The following is a 17,737-nucleotide window of genomic DNA, read 5'->3' as shown; positions in this document are numbered from 1 at the left end:
TGGTTTTCTCTTTCGGAAGATTCCATCTAATCGCATAGTGACACACAACCAACTTGTCTAGCTACAGATTCACCCAGCATTTCATGAGTTTGTTCACTAAAATAACTGAAAGTTGTTTGGTGTATGAAAAATTCTCTCCATAGTGTTCATTTCAGGTTTTGGGTAAGATTTTCGAAAAATCTGACAGATGAGAGTGTTGTGGGATTAATTAACCTATGATATTCTGAAACAAAAGTGATGCCAAGATAATTAATCTGATCTACTGTCATTCCTTATATTAATTGGACTGTGAGTAATTTTTTAATTATTTGTTTCAGACTATTCTAGAGTTTCGGAAAGAAATTAGAATTAGGATTTCTATGAAAATATTCGGAAAATTTTGGTGCTTTTGATTCTCCTACGAGAAAATGAGAGATGATCTGGAGCATGAAAAATGTATTAGAAAAAAAAATTTCACTTACGAAAACTTTTTTTATTATATTCCATACAAAGTGATCAATAAGGTTCCTGGAATCAGTTTCCCTCAAGATTGGTCCTTGGGCTGTGATCTATGATCTGCAAATCAATTTTAACTGAAATCACATTGAACATTCGAAATAAAACATAATTACTGATCGCTTTACTGACCAAATACCGAATACACAAAATGATATATGTATTTGAAGAAAATGATGAGAAAAACTGACACTTCAAGCTATGAGAACATTGTATGAAATTCTTAGACAAATTTAAGTTATGCAATATAATGAATTGGGATACCAATAAATACTTCTATGCCTGAAGGAGGTGTAATACGAGTGGCCAAAATATTAGGTCGAGTAAAAAATACCATGAGTGGGAATGAAAACTCACCACTTTTATATGATTCTACGGATTCGTTCTCATCTATGGAAAAGGGATGCCGCCCCTGGAAATTTTCCTTCTCCTCTTCTTGAAATTCATTTCGAAAATCTATAGGGTTATAAGATTAGATGATTTTTTCCTTCTGACTTTATCAACAAACCTTGAGAGCTCAATTGCTTCGGAGAAACATCGGTGACAATGCGAAGGATGGACTTTCTCGACATTCTCGAAGCATTCCTTTCAGCTGTCATAAAAATCGATAGATTTATATTACCATCAATTCATGATTGTAAAAGAACCCATAAAAATATTCAATTGGATGTGACAAATTTTTGAATTTTCTGTTCAGTTCATACCTTCTCCTACTCTTTTTCTTTAATTTTATTATTTCAAAGAACTCAAAATATAAGGTTATTTATCGATATTTTAAATTCTTATGTATAATTTTGGAAGATACAACTGCCTGCGTTAGTGCGTTTATTAAGTTTGCAATGTCGATGATCTACATCTCTTCAAAATGATCGATTATAAAAGAATCGGATTTTTTGGATGGGCATTTTTAAACACACCGTCAAGTATCGAGCAATTTTTAAAATTTACCATTGAAGATACTCTCATATACAAATTGTGGAATAAAATGATGTATTTGGTAAGGTTTGACTGCATTTTTATATTCTCAAATGAAATGAACGGATATGCGTATAGTTAAAGTCATATACTTTGTCCGTACTAGTAAAATCATCAGTTCCATGAGTCCTTTTTATATGGGCGATCAGATAATAAATGTAAATTTAAAAACTTCACGTTCACCGCCATAAAATATCATATATACTCCATTCACTTTTATTTTAGCACTTGGTTGGCCATGAAATAATTTTCTCAAGTTTTTGTAACTAGAACGGAGTAAGGTTGGCACTCTCGAAATGTCGTTAATGTCATAACGCCGTTGCCACAACTAATATCAATTAATATTACGAAAATCCCGAAAGTGTTTGAAAAAGAAAGAACACTGGCTTTCGGGAAGTGGTATTTAGAATTCAGGTCCGCTCATTTATTCACTCGGTAACGAACATATTCAATGTAAGTGAATTTTTACAATGTTTCATTTGAATATAAACGACTTACCTATATTTAACCTGAATGTTTCCACAATCAGAAAAATTGTGAATGAAGAGGATGGCAAACAATGTTCTTCTTCTATTGGAAGACCCAAAAAAGTGGTGACATTTTAGGGTAAACAAATGCGAAAAGATTTTCAATGAATATCATTGTAGAATAAGTTCCATAAAATTAATTTTTCTATTTTTCATTTGACTTGTTCTATACATTGTAAATGTTCTAAGGGAACAATAAATATATAATTATTATTATTATATTGAAGAATTAAAAATGAACAGCTATAAATGCGAGCCAGTTGTCCTGTTGATTGTTAATTCATATGATATTTTTGTTTAAATGTGAAATTCCCTTTGTCTTGAAACTTCCTTCAATTCTTTTGATTTCCGTTGATGCAAGATGATTTTTGTTGAAGAATCGAACATTCTTCTAATTATCCCTTCATTTTCTTCCATAGCAAAAATACAAATATTTAAAAACCGATTTTTTTTATTTTTCATGCAAATAACTAGTATTGGTATGCTTTCAATCAGTTTGTATAAACCTCAATTATGTTCGTTACATATTTTCGACTTGTGATAAAATACGTAATTACTGAGACATATACGTAGAACGGACAACATAGCGCTGATTTAAATCCCAAAAATGTTTTGACAAACGTCATAACCCCACATTTTCGAACTATACAGAGTGGAATGTGTCAAATTTCCAAGTGCCAAAATAATATACGCACCCCTTTCTGAAATGAGCACGTCATCGAAAGAATTCCTGATATCTGAACGCACATCCTCTTCGAGCTCTATATGTCTTCTAGAGTGAATAAGCAAAGGATTCGACAGCAAAGACGTGGTGTTTTCATTGGAAACGTCTGGCATCAATGACCTTCTCTTGAAATCCGGCAATTCGAACTCCCTCTGATGACAAAAAAATATAACTATTATTATTTATTTTCTAGTGCCCTTCTGTGCTGCTTCATTCATGGAATTTGACCTTACAATAGTGGGACGACTCGTAGTGGAAAAAGCAGCCGATCTGGAGTAGCTGGTGGCGTCTGAAAAGTCAATTCTTGTCGATCTTACAGACTCAGCAAACGAGCTTCGGGCTCTCTTTCTTCGTCTGAAAACCCGAGAAGACTTGCTCCTAGAAAACTCTACCGACTGAAGATCGCTCCTCTGAAACTGAAATAAAAAATATTTTATATTACAGGATACAGACGCAACAAGTTCCACCATCTACCATGTCCGACATATCTTCCTCCGCGTCCATAATATCCTCCGCATCCACCTCTTTCGAAGGTATCACCAATAGTTTCGGCAAAACCGTAATCCCTAGTTCTTCTATTTGGTTTCGAACAAGGAGGAGCCTTTGCGCTGTCCTTAGATGAGATTCAAATCATTACACGAGGTACATATAAACATAATCACATGATCCAGTTTAGGTCTGGATCACCAACTCACCTTGGAATATAACAAGGAGCAATGAAATTCTCCTTGGTATTGTCATCAACAACTACTCCTTCGATGAGTATGATATCCTCAATCATAGTGTTATTGACAAAGATCGAAAAGTTTTCCAAATCGGGTACGAAACACCTTTCTAAGGCTGAACGCAATCTCTCCTGTGAACATGCAACGTAGGCTGGGGTTTTCAGTAAGATACAAACGGCCAATCGTATCGAAATATACTTCCATATCCTTGCCTTGAGCCTATGTAAGCCAACAGTTAAAATTCGTTTCTTTTTCAATCGTTAATTATTACACCCACCCTTTAACCAAATTAGGACTCAACTTGGCGGCATCTTCCAATAGATGTGTCGGTAAAACGTAAACTTGACTGGGGGTATCAGCTACTATAGTGGCATTATATGGTCGTCCAGTGAGGTAACTCAATTCTCCTATGCAGTTTCCAGATACTATATAGTCGTCTATGTTTTTGTCGAATTTTGACGATGATATGAAGTCGATTACAGGGAGTAAACCGTAGGTTTTAAGAGCGTCTAGTACCTTCTTCTCAGGTCTGTAGGTCATTTTGAAAAGACCTTAAATAATCGGTAAATTGAAGTGTTGGTGGCAGCTTATTTGTATTAGGTTGTTCGAGAAAAAGTTGTTGTTTTGGTCTTCGAAGTATTGAATTGAACTAAAATTCTGTAGAAAACTATAATGGGTTAGTGAAGGCACAGTTTTGAGAACAGATCTGATGGGGTTACAATAATAATAAAAATAAACTTTATTTCCAAATGAAACTGCTGTCGAACAAAGAGAATACAATAACTGTAAGTAAGGAATTTTTCAAAGGTAAACTCCCAGAAATTCTGTGCATTTCACCAAGCTTAATTTGCTGTCATTGTAAGTTGTTGTGGAGAGCCAAAATTAGTCTTCATCAGAATGGACTTTGTTCTTTCTGTATCCATGCAAAGCTGATTACTTGAAACCAATGATCACTCATCTGTAGAATTTGCTCTGTTAAGTGTGTTGTTTCAGAAAAAGTCCTTGCTCTTAACAAAATACTGGTGTCATCAGCAAATTGTCTTCCTGAGATCTGGGATCTGTCTTCCATCCAAAGATTTTCCGATACATCTGAAATGCAGAGTGTTTCCCCATCCACCGCTATATCTTCAAATATGTTTTGGAGATCATTTATAAATAGGTTGAAGATTAACGGCCCAAGAATACGTCCCTAGGGCACTCTTAGACCTTGAAATCCCAGTGGAATGTAGCCTCCTTACCAAACTATAACCTGTAACTATGGGTTACTGAATCTTCTATAGAGATAAATTGATAAATCCATAGATCTTCAATACTGACAATGATCGAATGAACTAGATCTCGAGTATATTCGACAATATTTCAAAAACTCTTTCTTCCTCGGAGTGTGCTCTCTGAGCAGGTCCAAAGAGATATCAGTGCAAAGCTACCTCGAAATCTATTGTCTCCCCTATCAGAGCTGTTCTCAACACTACGCCAACTACATGGCTTGAGTATATGTCAGATTGTTTTAAAAACAGTATATTGAAGTGTTACCTTGTTAACAAATACTCATTTCTAGAAAATATACATACCAGTAATTATAATGATCACTCCACAAGGTTTCTGATTTTCGGAATATATAACGTCACCAGGTTCATAGATCTTCGTAGTCACATGATCGAATAAGAACTCGATAACGTGGGATTCGTCCGCCATCCAAATAATTTCCTGAAAAATGACCTTTGGGGGACAAGAGTTGATCATCTTCATTTGTCGAACTTGCTTCCTCCTCGTGTTCAGTGATTCCGTCAGTTTCTTATATTCTATATGATCGACCCAACCTGCAAAAGATATATTTGATCTTCTGCAACAATTCACGAAGATTTGCTGATTTATTCAAATCAACGTTTTTGTTGCACATCAACACTAGTTCGTCTCCAAATGAAAACAAAAGTGTAGGAAGGGGTTGGCCAATGCATACGTTTAACACTAGAAACTGCGGATAAAAGCAAATAAGCGAAATAGAAAAAAGTTTTTCAATTATGGCTGAGTTGATACTTTTCACAATGATTGGGAAAAGTTACAGTTGAATGTTCTAACTATATCCCAAAATATCCAGTGGACCCCAATGACTCATTAAAACTAAGAACTGTTAGTTCTTGTTTCCAACAAGAGTATTTTGATGCATCAGCCCAATAATTTTTACTGTTAATAAGTAGGTCTGCACCTGAAGATCGCAAATCATCAATGGCGGTCTCCATGTTGTTCAAAATTGTCCTTATGGCCTGTTTGGTCTTGACTGTTATCGCAATCCACGGTTTCTCCTTCTGGATGAGTCCTAGTTCTTTCGTCACTGCCAGCTTGTCGCGTTCCATGGTAAGGCGCATCTCCTGCCGTATCTTCATGTTTGGAATCATCTGATCGAGCATACCCAAGACTTCTTCTTCCCCTTTCACAAAACCCTGTGAAAGATAGGTCACATATTTGCAGACATTGGTTCTTTTTTTTACTCGCCTTTCCTATGTCATACACTGTGGACAAATGGGTATCTATTCGCATATCGCAAAACTTTATCACTAATGGATACACTATTTTGCATAGGGTAATTAGTCTGAGTAAGCGTATGGCCCTCAGAAGTTTCAAGAACACTGTTGTTTTGTTTTGAAAGGACTCGTACTTCTGAAATAAGTTCAAGATGTCCAGAAGGTCAAGGGCTAGATCAGCGGCAGACACCAGCAGCAGTGAAACGTCCAGTATATGCCACCAATCTCTGAAAAAAAAAAAATTAATTCTCAAAAAGCCCATAAAAGCAGATCGACTAAAATTATTTATTTTGAGTGAACCCTTCTTTGACGGAATTTTTCGAAGGTTAATCGACACGCGTATCTACCAGAAAAGTGATTCGTATCCCATCTCTTGAGTATTCTGCAAGATCTGTTTGTTAACTAAAATTTCAAATGATGATAAATTAATTGTCGATAATTTACCAACCTTACGCTGACTAAGGAGGCAACCAAAAATTTTTCTTTGGTTATTGAATCTTCTGTACTCACTTGAAATAGGTTCTCATGCCATCACGCCAAACGTATAAGTAGGACATGCCGTAAATTTTCAAGACCACGTCATTGAGAAAATAGAGAAAGAAAGCCCAATTTAGAGCTTTAATCGCGCACATCTCAATGAATTGTTCATCGTAGTTCGATAAAAGTAACTCATAACATGAGCTAACCACATTCAGAATAATGACGATATACGTGGTGCAAATGTAAGCTGGATGGTGAAAGATTCTGTAATAGAACCTCCTTCTCGGTTTTCGAGGTGGTTTGGGCATGTGACTCGAAATTTTCGTGTGAAAATATTTAGTTAGATAGTTCCTCACTTGCTGAAGAAACAACTGAAAAATGGATGAGATTGGTTTAAAGCTACACCAAATATCTATTCTTCCTCACCTTTTTCCTGAAAAGTTTCAGCAAGTTGTCTATCTTCAAGTAGATATCTTCGTTATTTTGAGCTACTTCGACGGCATGAGTAAGAGCTGTTAAAGCCTCTTTGCTCAACATCCCATTCTCGTATTGCCTGGAGTATGATATTTTCTTTGCTTTCAAAACTCTCATTCTTGCTTCTCTACGACGATTCGAAATCTCTCACAATAGCGAATTAATGATCTTTTCGCCATATTTACCTTCTCATTTCTTCGATTTCTTTTTGTGTCGGCTGATTGGCAACTTCTTTGTGGCAATCTGGGCAAATGCTGCCTTTCAATCCCATGTGGTAATCTCGATCTGTATCCACATCTCTTTGTCCTTTGTAGGGATGCTTGATAACAGTTGAAGAATCGACAACAGACCAATTGGCATCGGCCAAAAATCTATATGAATTACCTACATCAAGTTTCATTTGTTGCAAATATGGGTACCAATGTCATACCTATCCATTTTAAGTAAAGCTATAACCCTGTCTCTCTTAGCCATAATATGATGCACACAGTTGTTCATATTGTGCTGTCTAGCCATAGATAAATTCGATATTCCAAGGCAATTCAACAGATATGGAATGGTTGGAACGTTTATGAGTAGAGAGAGGAACACAACGCCATTAATATGGACCAGTACAGTTCCCTGGAACAATGCCATATTACTTCCTCCCTGAAGGGATATCATGACTAGACATAAATTCACTGCTCCACGTAGCCCTCCCCAGGCAGCCATTACCATATGACGAAATGAGATACCGTACTCTAATCTGCTGAGTATGGTGGAAAAAAGGATGAAGGTAGCCGATCTGTAAAAATAATCAAATTTATGTAGAGAAAACAATGAAATATTTAGATACCTCGAGAAATATGTAACCATGTAGGCAATTCCAATCTTGACTATATCCGAAAATTCGATATACTGCACCACTTCAACGCCAACCACAACACCATTCACGGCAAACACGACAGAATCTATGATGAGCACAACCAGTTCCCAGAAATAAATCAGGGATGAATCGATTTCTGGTGTTAGTTCTGCCCTTTGAGTACTCATGAAGATTCCTACCATAATTAGGGCCAGAATGCCACAAGTATGAAACACGTAAATACACACGTAGTAAACCATGAATGGCGCTGATATGGATATGATCATGATATTGATGGCATCATTGTAGAACATTTTTATGAGCCTGGTTAGTACGAAGCCTGATACACATCCTATGATGAACCCTGAAAAATTTAGCAATAATTACTGCGGATGACGGATGAATAATAGACCTACTACGTGAGAAGAACACTATACTCTGTCCACGACTATGAGATATTCAATATTCTGTATTCTGTACAATAATTAAAATTTTGACTTTTAACGAGCAATTTTTTAAATAAGAAATAATAGCAAATTTCATTGGTGAAAGTATTGTTCCAGTAGATTAGGTTCTTCTGGAATTGAAGCAATGTTTAAAATATACCATCTGTTAGCACTCTTTGGTATAAGAATTTTACATAATTTTGGAGTTAGATAAGATCAAAATGTGCACTCATTTCGCAACAGTATTACCATTAATGGCTATCACTATTAGATTCGACAAATGGACATTGCATAAAACACTAGAAGTTTGTCAGACCAAAGAACTGTGGCTAAAGTGATTAATGAATGCGATAATGCACATGAAAACATTGCAGATTATGATCACTTTATCCAATGGTCGTGGACAATACCAATTAGGCACGATTGTGAATAATATTGAATATAAGTCTCTCACAAAAAAGATTTCATACCTCCAAATATATATTGAAAAATAAAGAGGCTTATATGTTCAGCATTATGAAAAAATCCATTCTGATGTTGCATAGCAACCAAAATCATAATAATGCAAGTTGCGGTGCCGAAAATCGATTCTCCTTCTAAAAAATCGGATAAATGTTTTCCTTTAGCACCCAGGTCCTTAAGTTTCATTAATGTTTCATGCGGATATATGGCTATGCATGTGAAGCCATACATCAGAGCCATTTCGATATTCCAATTCGAAGAATTTTCTACGAGTCTCATGATGAAACCAACCATTAGTCCATTCAATAAATTACCTATAATGCAGCCTGAATTAATTTCGAGAGTATATCAAACTCGAGGTGCTCTTACATGGAATGGATATGATGAGGACTTGAAGAATACATCTCATAAAAGAATGAACCTCCAAGCATAAACATAACTTGTAAATTAATAAAGGAAGCGCAATTATCAGAAGATAATTATTTCTAGCTTCGATCGTTCCAAGGAATTCTTCAGTTTGTGATCTGAATATTCCTCCCACGTAACCAATTATAACACCTAATATCAGAATGAAAACTTGAAAGGGAATTGGTATATGGAGTAACTGAAATGGAAATGACAAAAGATAGGAATGAATTCGGGAACAGAGGAAAGACTCACCTCAATTAAGTATCTTATAACAACACCAGCTAAAATGGTACCATAAACAAACAAAAGCAGAATAGCTGTTGAAGATCTATATCTTCCCCCATCTTCTATTTGAGCATATGACTCACAACAGAGTGTAAGAAGTAAGAGAATATGATACTTCTGACACATTACTTAATGTGAGGATGACATTTGAGCTGACTTATCTTTATTCAGTTCGATATTATCATTACAATCATGTCACCAATTAGAACGATAAGAACTAAGAAATGTCAATTGTATTCAACAACAATAGCATCTTGAACCGATAATTGGGAAATGAAAACTTCACCAGCCTGGCAGAAACGTTTTTGTCTTCCATAGATTACTAAAAATATAGATATATCACTCTACAGTGACTCTAACGTTAGAGTCACAGAGGAAACATAATCTAATTAAACTTCAATAAAATCATTGGAGTTTTATGTGATGGCAATTATAGAAATACCAAACGCAATGAAAAGGATTGGATTTAATATCATCGAGTGAAGAAACAGAGAAGTGCTCAGACATATCTTCCATATGCTACAAGACGAGAAATTGCAGTGACTTTGAAGATACCAGAAAATACGATTACTGAAAATCGTAGAAGATTCGTATAAGCTCTCATTTTTCATTGAAAATAATTTCACAATCAACAGCTAATTGGAAATTTTTCAGATGTTTGTCTGGATTACTAGGAGAAAATTTGAAATGTGCACTACAGAATCCTTTCCAACTTATTTTTTTTTTTCAAATTAATACCTGTACCGTAAAAACTTATGGCGCTTAAGCTTGTTTTTCGAGTTGGCTATCTATTCTCTGTTCATTCAATCTATGTTGTCTTCTTTCTTTGTAAAAAAGTATTTGTATATAGATATCCTGCTACAAGCATATACTATGACGTTACTCGTGTGATCATTTTACCTTCATGTGGATATTTGTAATCATCATATAAGAAGAGTGTTTGGAAAAGAGCAGTACCACTGCGTGACCAGGCAGAAGACTACCTCAACCTCATACTGTTCACTTCATGGAACATTGCTTTATTGAGACTTGTCTGACAGATTGGTAGAAGCACAGAGTTGCAAAATAACTTTTTAGGTCACAAGGTGTTTGCGGTGCTTTAACATCCATCCTGTGGTCAAATCTAACTGGACGCTTTTATCAATATAGCTTTCATCCTATTTTAACGATTTTAAAAATGTTCTTTGGTGGTCCTTGTAGTAGGTATATAAAACATTGTATGGAATGCGCTTAGCGCCTTCAACCCCAGACGTTTTCCTCATGACCTAAATTCTAGATACATGTTTTCAAATTTGGAAGGATTTCGGATTAGAATGACTTTTTACCTCAATACAATACTGTTCCTTTGAAGTGTCACATTCTGCTGGCAATAAATTTCAGGGATGGGTACTTCTAGCTCATAAACCATTTCCTCAATTTTGGCGTTTATTGGACTCGTTTTAGCGGCCGAATATCGGCAATTCAACGTCGGAAAATCCGTTTATTGGAAGGTGCCGAGAATCGGTTCATTCATTGCGGCAGTAAAATCATTGACACTACCCTTTGTTGTCCACCTCTTCAAAGCTAGCCGCTCCACTTCTGTAAAAAAGAGGAACTCTGACCGGATACTTGAACAGTCGGTCCTACCTTTTTCTACTGATGGATGGTCTGTTTGCGCATAAAATGTCGATTACTCGTGATAGTTTTATTGCAGCGGCATCCTTTTATTTGAGCCTTGTCAGATGAATTTGTTGTATATTTTTGTATTTTTTATTCACTTAAAATGTTTGGGGATACACCTCACACCTTGGGCTAGCAGAACAAATAAACAGAGGTAGGCAAAACACAACTGAAGAACGTTTTTGGAGACTGTGGTTGATCACTGTCTCTGTTCAAAAACAATTAATTCGTCATCTTCTTTATCACTGGTGCTACTCCTTCTACTCCCAGGTATTCATAAAAAAAATTTCCTCGGAGGTATATGTAGGTACTCGTACATAAGGAATAATGAATGAATTTTTTGCCATGGTCAATGATAGCCACATATTTAAATGAGGCTCTTACACTATACGTTGTATATACTTTTTCATGGAATTACTGAATAACAAATTTGAATTGTGGGCTCGATTGTGAAAAAAATATATGTTTTATGTTATTTTTAGAAAAAATAGTCGGAGCACGCCTAGAGAAAGTTATAGAGCCCAAGCATTTCAGAACAATTGGCCGATTTATAGGTATACGTAATTATATGCGAATTTTTATACAAAACACATTATTTTTTGTGAGTCAAACTTGTATAGCCCATTTGTGTATCGTTTGCTCTTAATTTAATGAAGCGTTTCCTCAAAAACCACCTATACAAAACTTTCAAAATGACAAAGTTGAAAAAAAAAATAAAACTGATTACTAAAATAGAACCTAAAGCCCGTTTGCAACAGCCGAGAATTCTCTAGAGAATTTACTCGAAAATTCATGCGCCGTGAATTATGTACCGTTACATACGCACTTTCGGTAGAATTCTCTGTCCAGTTGCATGCAAAATAATCTCTGCCGTTTTCTTGCGAGAATTTTGTAGAGAATTCTCCAGATAATTCTCGGCTGTTGCAAACGGGCTTAATACGACCCAGGAGCGTTTGTTAGCTGAATCAGAGACAAAGTCAAGTTTGTCTCTGGCTGAATTATAGCAAAGCAGTGGGAAAAACTCATCTCCTGATTCGACCATGTGGTTTCGTCTAGAATATTGGCTTGTTCGATATTAACGTGGTAATGAAAAGAGAAACTAAGGATTGCCGAATTGTTCTCAATATTTTTAAGTAATTTATACGCTTTTATTATTTAATAATAATATAAATAAGCCATTTGGCTTATTTCGATGCCAACTGACAAAAAAGACTCAGGACGCAAGTGTAAAAAATAGAGTAATTGTTCAAAATATCACCAATAAAATTCGTCTGATTAATTCACGACTTTTCACAATGGGCATCACAATCTTCCTGTTCGAACATTCCAACAATCGTCGTAAAAATGGGGAAACATCATAGCACTTCAACATAACTAACATAAGCACTTACTCTCGATTTTCTATATTTTTTTTCACCCTAAATTGCACGATACAAAAATTATGATTCTCTCAAAAGTGACCTGATGCATCTAATCAGATGAACTTGGTGCTGAACCATTCACTGTCCAGCCATATGTTTATGTTTCGTTTCGTTTTTGCGATGCCGGAGTCATCTTCCACAGTCTCGTACTTGGAATTCAATGAAATTTTGTCGAACTTCTAGGGGTTGTATCTCAGCTATCTTGCATATTTTATATAGAAAATTTTTGGTTAAACTACTTATTTTGATGAGTTCTACCTTCTGTTAAAGAAAAATCCTCACCTTTTAACACACTCTGTATATGACTATGAAAAATCACGATAAAATTATGATATATATGATAATATTCTATCAAGAAATCTGATATATCTTCAACATATTGAATTATATTCATGGAAGCTTCTTAAAATAGTGTGCCGACCATGGTGTTTCTTCATATGCTTTGAGCATGGCAACAATACCATCCAACGTTTCGAGACCTGTTGGGATGATTTGGTCTGGTGGAAGAGTGTATCCATATTTTCCATTGTCTCTCAAATAAAACACATACACTAATGGTAGTCTGAACATATCCTTCACCCAGTCGACGCTAAATCCGCCAGAATGACCTATAAGACACGTTTCATAGCAGGAATCTCTTCCTATAAAATGAAGGAAATTGAACACTACACTCACCCTTGACATTATATAAATTTCCCACCGTATACCTTGTACCATAGCGCTTTGCTATGCTTTCGACAGTCTTAAGTCCTATACTGTACTGAAAAAAAATAGTATCTTCAAAATACGTTAATAATGGAAAGTTACTTATGATTTGCTCTTTGAGACTGGTGAAATACTACCACCCAGATTTTTTGTAAAATGGGGTGCTACCCTATATCAAAATTTCCAACAAAGTTTAAGCTGAACTATGGCTTGATTGAAATGACCGAAAAAATTACGTTGCGTACTCACCGTTGTATTATAATTGTCAAGTAGATCAGGGCTGTGACCGTATGGTATCCCGAGAATTTGACCATAAGAGTGAAAACTCAAGTAAGCTATCAAATAATCACCCATCTTGTAGAAGTATTGGGACATCGTTTTGGTACAAGACTCGGAGAATGGCTTTGGTCCTGGATAGGGCTCAATGCATGGATGAGTGTAAGTAGCGGGCTCTGACCAATGGATGTCCCAGTTAATAGCCGCATCAGCTCCTCTGCAGAGCCAATTATGGTTCGTTCTCGTTTTGTACCACATACGATCCTGGAAATCGTTTCAAGATTGTCTCGATCAAGAAACCATTTATATCAGTTGGAAACACATAAAAAAGAGATAAGCTCGTGAATTGGTGAGCTTGAGCTCTTGTTAAAATTTATAACTAAGGTGGTCACCCATCCAGTTACTGAACTCGATCGATGATGCTTGACTCCCCGAAAAATTAATTTTGCCAATTTGTGATCAATTCATTTGAGGGATAGTCCATGAATATTGCTGAATTTTGAAATATAGTATATCGCGATGCAGCTTTGGAAAATTCGAATGGGGAACTACTTCATTCTTGACAATGATATTTAGTGAATAAAATGGTCAGAAGCATTTTCTACTCTTGATGAATTCCCAGGAAGAAAAAACATAATCAGCTGACTTAAAGTCAAACTTGTAAAACCACCAAATCAAAGGAAACCAAGCACTTCTGAACATTCAAAATATTTCACCAAGACCAGAACTGAGTGGAGCTCAGATTGGGCGAAGTATTTTCAAGAAGGTAGTCCGATGATGCAGTTCTATATATCAAACTTCTCATGCATGAACCATGAATCCCTGCCCACAGTTAAGGATCTACATAATTAATAAAGGTATTTTGATTTTGGGCCTCGAAGACACTGATACGTTGAAATGAAATTAAGTCTTCGTCCCGGTACAAGTTTTTGTATCTTTTATTTATATTTATTCAAGTTTACCTGCTCATGTGAATAAACGAAGCCATCAGGATTCGCAACAGGAACAAAGTACCAATCGTAACTCTCAGCTACTCTTCGGATTTCTGGATTTTTACTAGTCAACAGTTCATTCAGAATGAAAGTTGCAGCTGCTGAAGTAATCCTAAAAATTAAAAAAAAAAATGGGTCATTCAGAAGACACATCAAAGAATTTTAAAAACATCTGGCACATATGCAGGCTTCACCAAGCTCTCACTTGCGCCAGTTGGTTTGTATTGGATAGCACGAAAATGTGGTTGGCAAGACAGTAAATTGGGGCCAATCGAAAAGCACATTATACTCTACAACTAGAGTATAATGTGTATAATGTAATCACTAAAGCTTGGAAAACCATCTACTGACCATTCTCGACCATGCATATTCGCTTCGATAAAAATAGCTTTATGTCTGTTATCCCTGGAATAGGATAGATGAACTCCTGTAATGTTTCTGCCTTCGAATGTCTTCCCAGCGATTATTACTTTAACTGTTTTGTAATGTTTTGGCAAACTATACAACCAAGCGTCTATCTGTAAAAAAAGACTGATGAAAACCTTTTTGGTTTTTGGATGATCTGTGATTGGCCAAAAGCATATATATGAAATGTCCATTGGACATCATTTGTTCTTTTAAATAGTAAACATTCTTATTACACATGTTTGAATTGGGGCTCGACTCTTGTTATAAAACACGAAACTCACACGCCCAATACTCTACATAATAGTATGCCCCTTCATTTGACTAGCGACTGGTTGATTTGATAAACACCAGAAATGCTATGAACAAAATACAAATACGTACTTGAGCTAGTGTAGCGTATTGAGTCCACCCCAATGCACATCTGCCTGTCGAACAACTGTGCTGCTTCTTAATGAGATCTTGAACATCCTGCTTGACTATCTCCGAGTCGATATTTCTAGTGTACAGGAAATTTTCAAATTCTTTCTCGTGTTCTGGTGGAATCATGACGTCAATATCAGTGTTAAATTCATTGGGTCTGTTCCAGAAGTCTATGGCTGGTATTCTTTCCGCGAACTGTTTAAGGAGGTGCAGATCATGCTGCGTTTCAGGGTGGGTTCGAAAGACTTTGTAATGCTCATAACTGATTTTTTCGGCTATGCAGGATCCCAAAAATACAAGTACGTAGATATTCATTTTACTCAAAAACCGATTGTTTTCATTCAATTAAGAGCTAAGCATGAATTTAATTGGGGAACAATTTAATACACAATCACGTACGGTTGAACTGGTATTTGACGTCTTATCCAGTAGAAACTACCTTTTTATCAAATAATGCTTGGTTTACTACTATGCGCATACTCAATTCATGAATTTGATATAAAGAAATCTCGATACCAATATGATATTAATGAAAAATAGCACGAAGTCGTTATTTCTGGGTAATCGCTGTTTACAGTTGTTTATTTTGTCCTTTGTGTAAACTTCTGTTTGTTGTCGAGGTAAGTAAGTCAATAACGTTAATAGCATTTCCAGTAAAATAGTTTATTTGGTATTCCAAAATATCTGTTGATGAATGGCTGTTTAACAAACATGAGCAACAATCATTTCTTCCGGAAACATTCGTTTCGAAGGACACGTCATCAAAGGAATTCGTAGCATTGAGGGGTCTAAACTAAACCGTTTCAGTGGTCAGTTCAAAAAGCGAATAGGTATATCTTACGTCAGAAACCACTTATTTATATGGGGGTCTCTATTATAATTCAATTAAATTAGTTTATCGGCTCGGAAAGTAAGAAATATTTTAATTCGTCAAACGGAAAAAAATAGAAGATTTTTCTCATCGAAGAACAAATGTCCATTCAGGTTATTCACTTTCCGAGGTGAAATGTTTATTTTTCAATGAATTTCCGCATAAAAAGTTTCTCGAAAAGTCTCATCAGTGACTACTATTAGAAACCTGTTGAAATTGACAAAAGACGTTCTTAAAGTGCTGCCATCTTTTTGACGATAGTGGAAACTAGTCTAATATTCGCAACTACTACTGATCATTCAATTGTACTGGCAACGTCCCACATTCTGGTAGTCTTTCACCCCCTACGGCTAATATAATAATAATAATAGGGATGACGAGAAAGTCACGTGGTATAAACTCCTTTGAATACTCAAAACTCGTAGATTGTCAAGTCTCCGATGTACCTATATACCTACTCATCGACGTCGATGTCAAAACGGGATATCAAACCAAAGTCCTGCAGTTGCAAAAAAAAACCAATGATCATTTCCACAGCTGAATTCAGAATTATGTTCTCTATAGGTAGAATAAACCAGATGGTCGTCTTATTTACTTTTTTTCAACTCAAATCAAACTTCAAACGTTTACACTCTTCGACATTCAACTCCATTCAGAAAATAATTACATACTATAGTATATGTATCTACAAGAACCTTTATAAATAATGGAATTTCAGAAGATGCATCAGCCTCAGGTATTGAAACCATGTATCTGAAATAAATCTGTGATATACAGGCTATGACAAAGCTGGTCCCATATTTTGAAGGAAAATTTGCGGAATTTTTTCTTAATTTCATATGACACACGACACACCCTGTATATTAACAATTCGTTGATTAAGTTTGCTTGTTTCTTTGAAACAGCTTTTTTTTGAAAAGTTACAAGTGTCATATGTAAAAGTAATCCAATACTTTTATTTTATAGTTATTAATTCCTAGAAGGCAGTATTGCTACTATAGTTAGTTTTAAGTTTTCTTTTGTATAATAATTATTCATAATAAGTTATTGAAAATATTGTTTATTGCTAATCTTATTCCACTTGGGTTTCTGACCTTTAAAACCGATTTATAATATTCTTTATTCTCATTTGAAACTTTTAACAGATTTTAACCTAAAGTAAAAATCGGTTTTGAAAGTCAGAAACCCAATTGGAATAAGATTGGCAATATCACAATAGATCCTTTCGTTTGCATAAATAGTGTAGCACTTTTCTACACTCGATTTTAGTATTCGTTTGCTGATTGAATTTACACCAGTCTAGAGGAGGTGTAGTTTATCTACATCTCTTTTTGACTATGTGTAGATAAACTACACTTCCTCTACTCTGGTATAAATCAAATCGAGTGTAGAAAAGTGCTACACTTTTTATGCAAACGAAAGGACCTAATATTCTCAATAACTCATTATGAATAATTAGGTCCTTTCGTTTGCATAAAAAGTATAGCACTTTTCCACACTCGATTTGATTTACACTAGTGTAGAGGAAGTATAGTTTATCTACACATAGTCAAAAGGAGATGTAGATAAACTACACCTCCTCTACACTGGTGTAAATTCAGTCAGCAAACGAATACTA

General features: G+C 35.5%; 2 protein-coding genes across 2 annotated transcripts; both read right to left on the bottom strand.

Annotated features, from left to right (window-relative positions):
• Positions 1-457: 457 nt before the first annotated feature.
• Positions 458-9,493, bottom strand: LOC123315997 (sodium/hydrogen exchanger 10-like). Its single transcript, XM_044901908.1, has 19 exons — positions 9,335-9,493; positions 9,044-9,278; positions 8,683-8,988; positions 7,758-8,130; positions 7,353-7,706; positions 7,108-7,293; positions 6,875-7,049; positions 6,479-6,819; positions 5,940-6,195; positions 5,653-5,887; positions 5,018-5,266; positions 3,724-3,997; positions 3,417-3,665; positions 3,196-3,334; positions 2,955-3,137; positions 2,693-2,873; positions 1,004-1,087; positions 853-951; positions 458-555 (listed from the first exon to the last, which is right to left on the bottom strand). The coding sequence occupies exons 1-19, from the start codon at positions 9,491-9,493 to the stop codon at positions 524-526; spliced, it is 4,110 nt and encodes a 1,369-aa protein (XP_044757843.1). The 3' UTR covers positions 458-523.
• Positions 9,494-12,816: 3,323 nt separating this feature from the next.
• LOC123315231 (zinc carboxypeptidase-like) lies at positions 12,817-15,748 on the bottom strand. Its single transcript, XM_044900847.1, has 6 exons — positions 15,210-15,748; positions 14,772-14,938; positions 14,391-14,532; positions 13,402-13,692; positions 13,123-13,207; positions 12,817-13,055 (listed from the first exon to the last, which is right to left on the bottom strand). Exons 1-6 carry the CDS (start codon positions 15,561-15,563, stop codon positions 12,838-12,840), a joined length of 1,257 nt encoding a protein of 418 aa, XP_044756782.1. The 5' UTR covers positions 15,564-15,748; the 3' UTR covers positions 12,817-12,837.
• Between the last annotated feature and the right edge of the window lie 1,989 nt (positions 15,749-17,737).

Source organism: Coccinella septempunctata, chromosome 6, assembly GCF_907165205.1.
Source record: "Coccinella septempunctata chromosome 6, icCocSept1.1, whole genome shotgun sequence".
Taxonomy (NCBI): domain Eukaryota; kingdom Metazoa; phylum Arthropoda; class Insecta; order Coleoptera; family Coccinellidae; genus Coccinella; species Coccinella septempunctata.
This window is presented reverse-complemented; position numbering and strand designations above follow the sequence as displayed.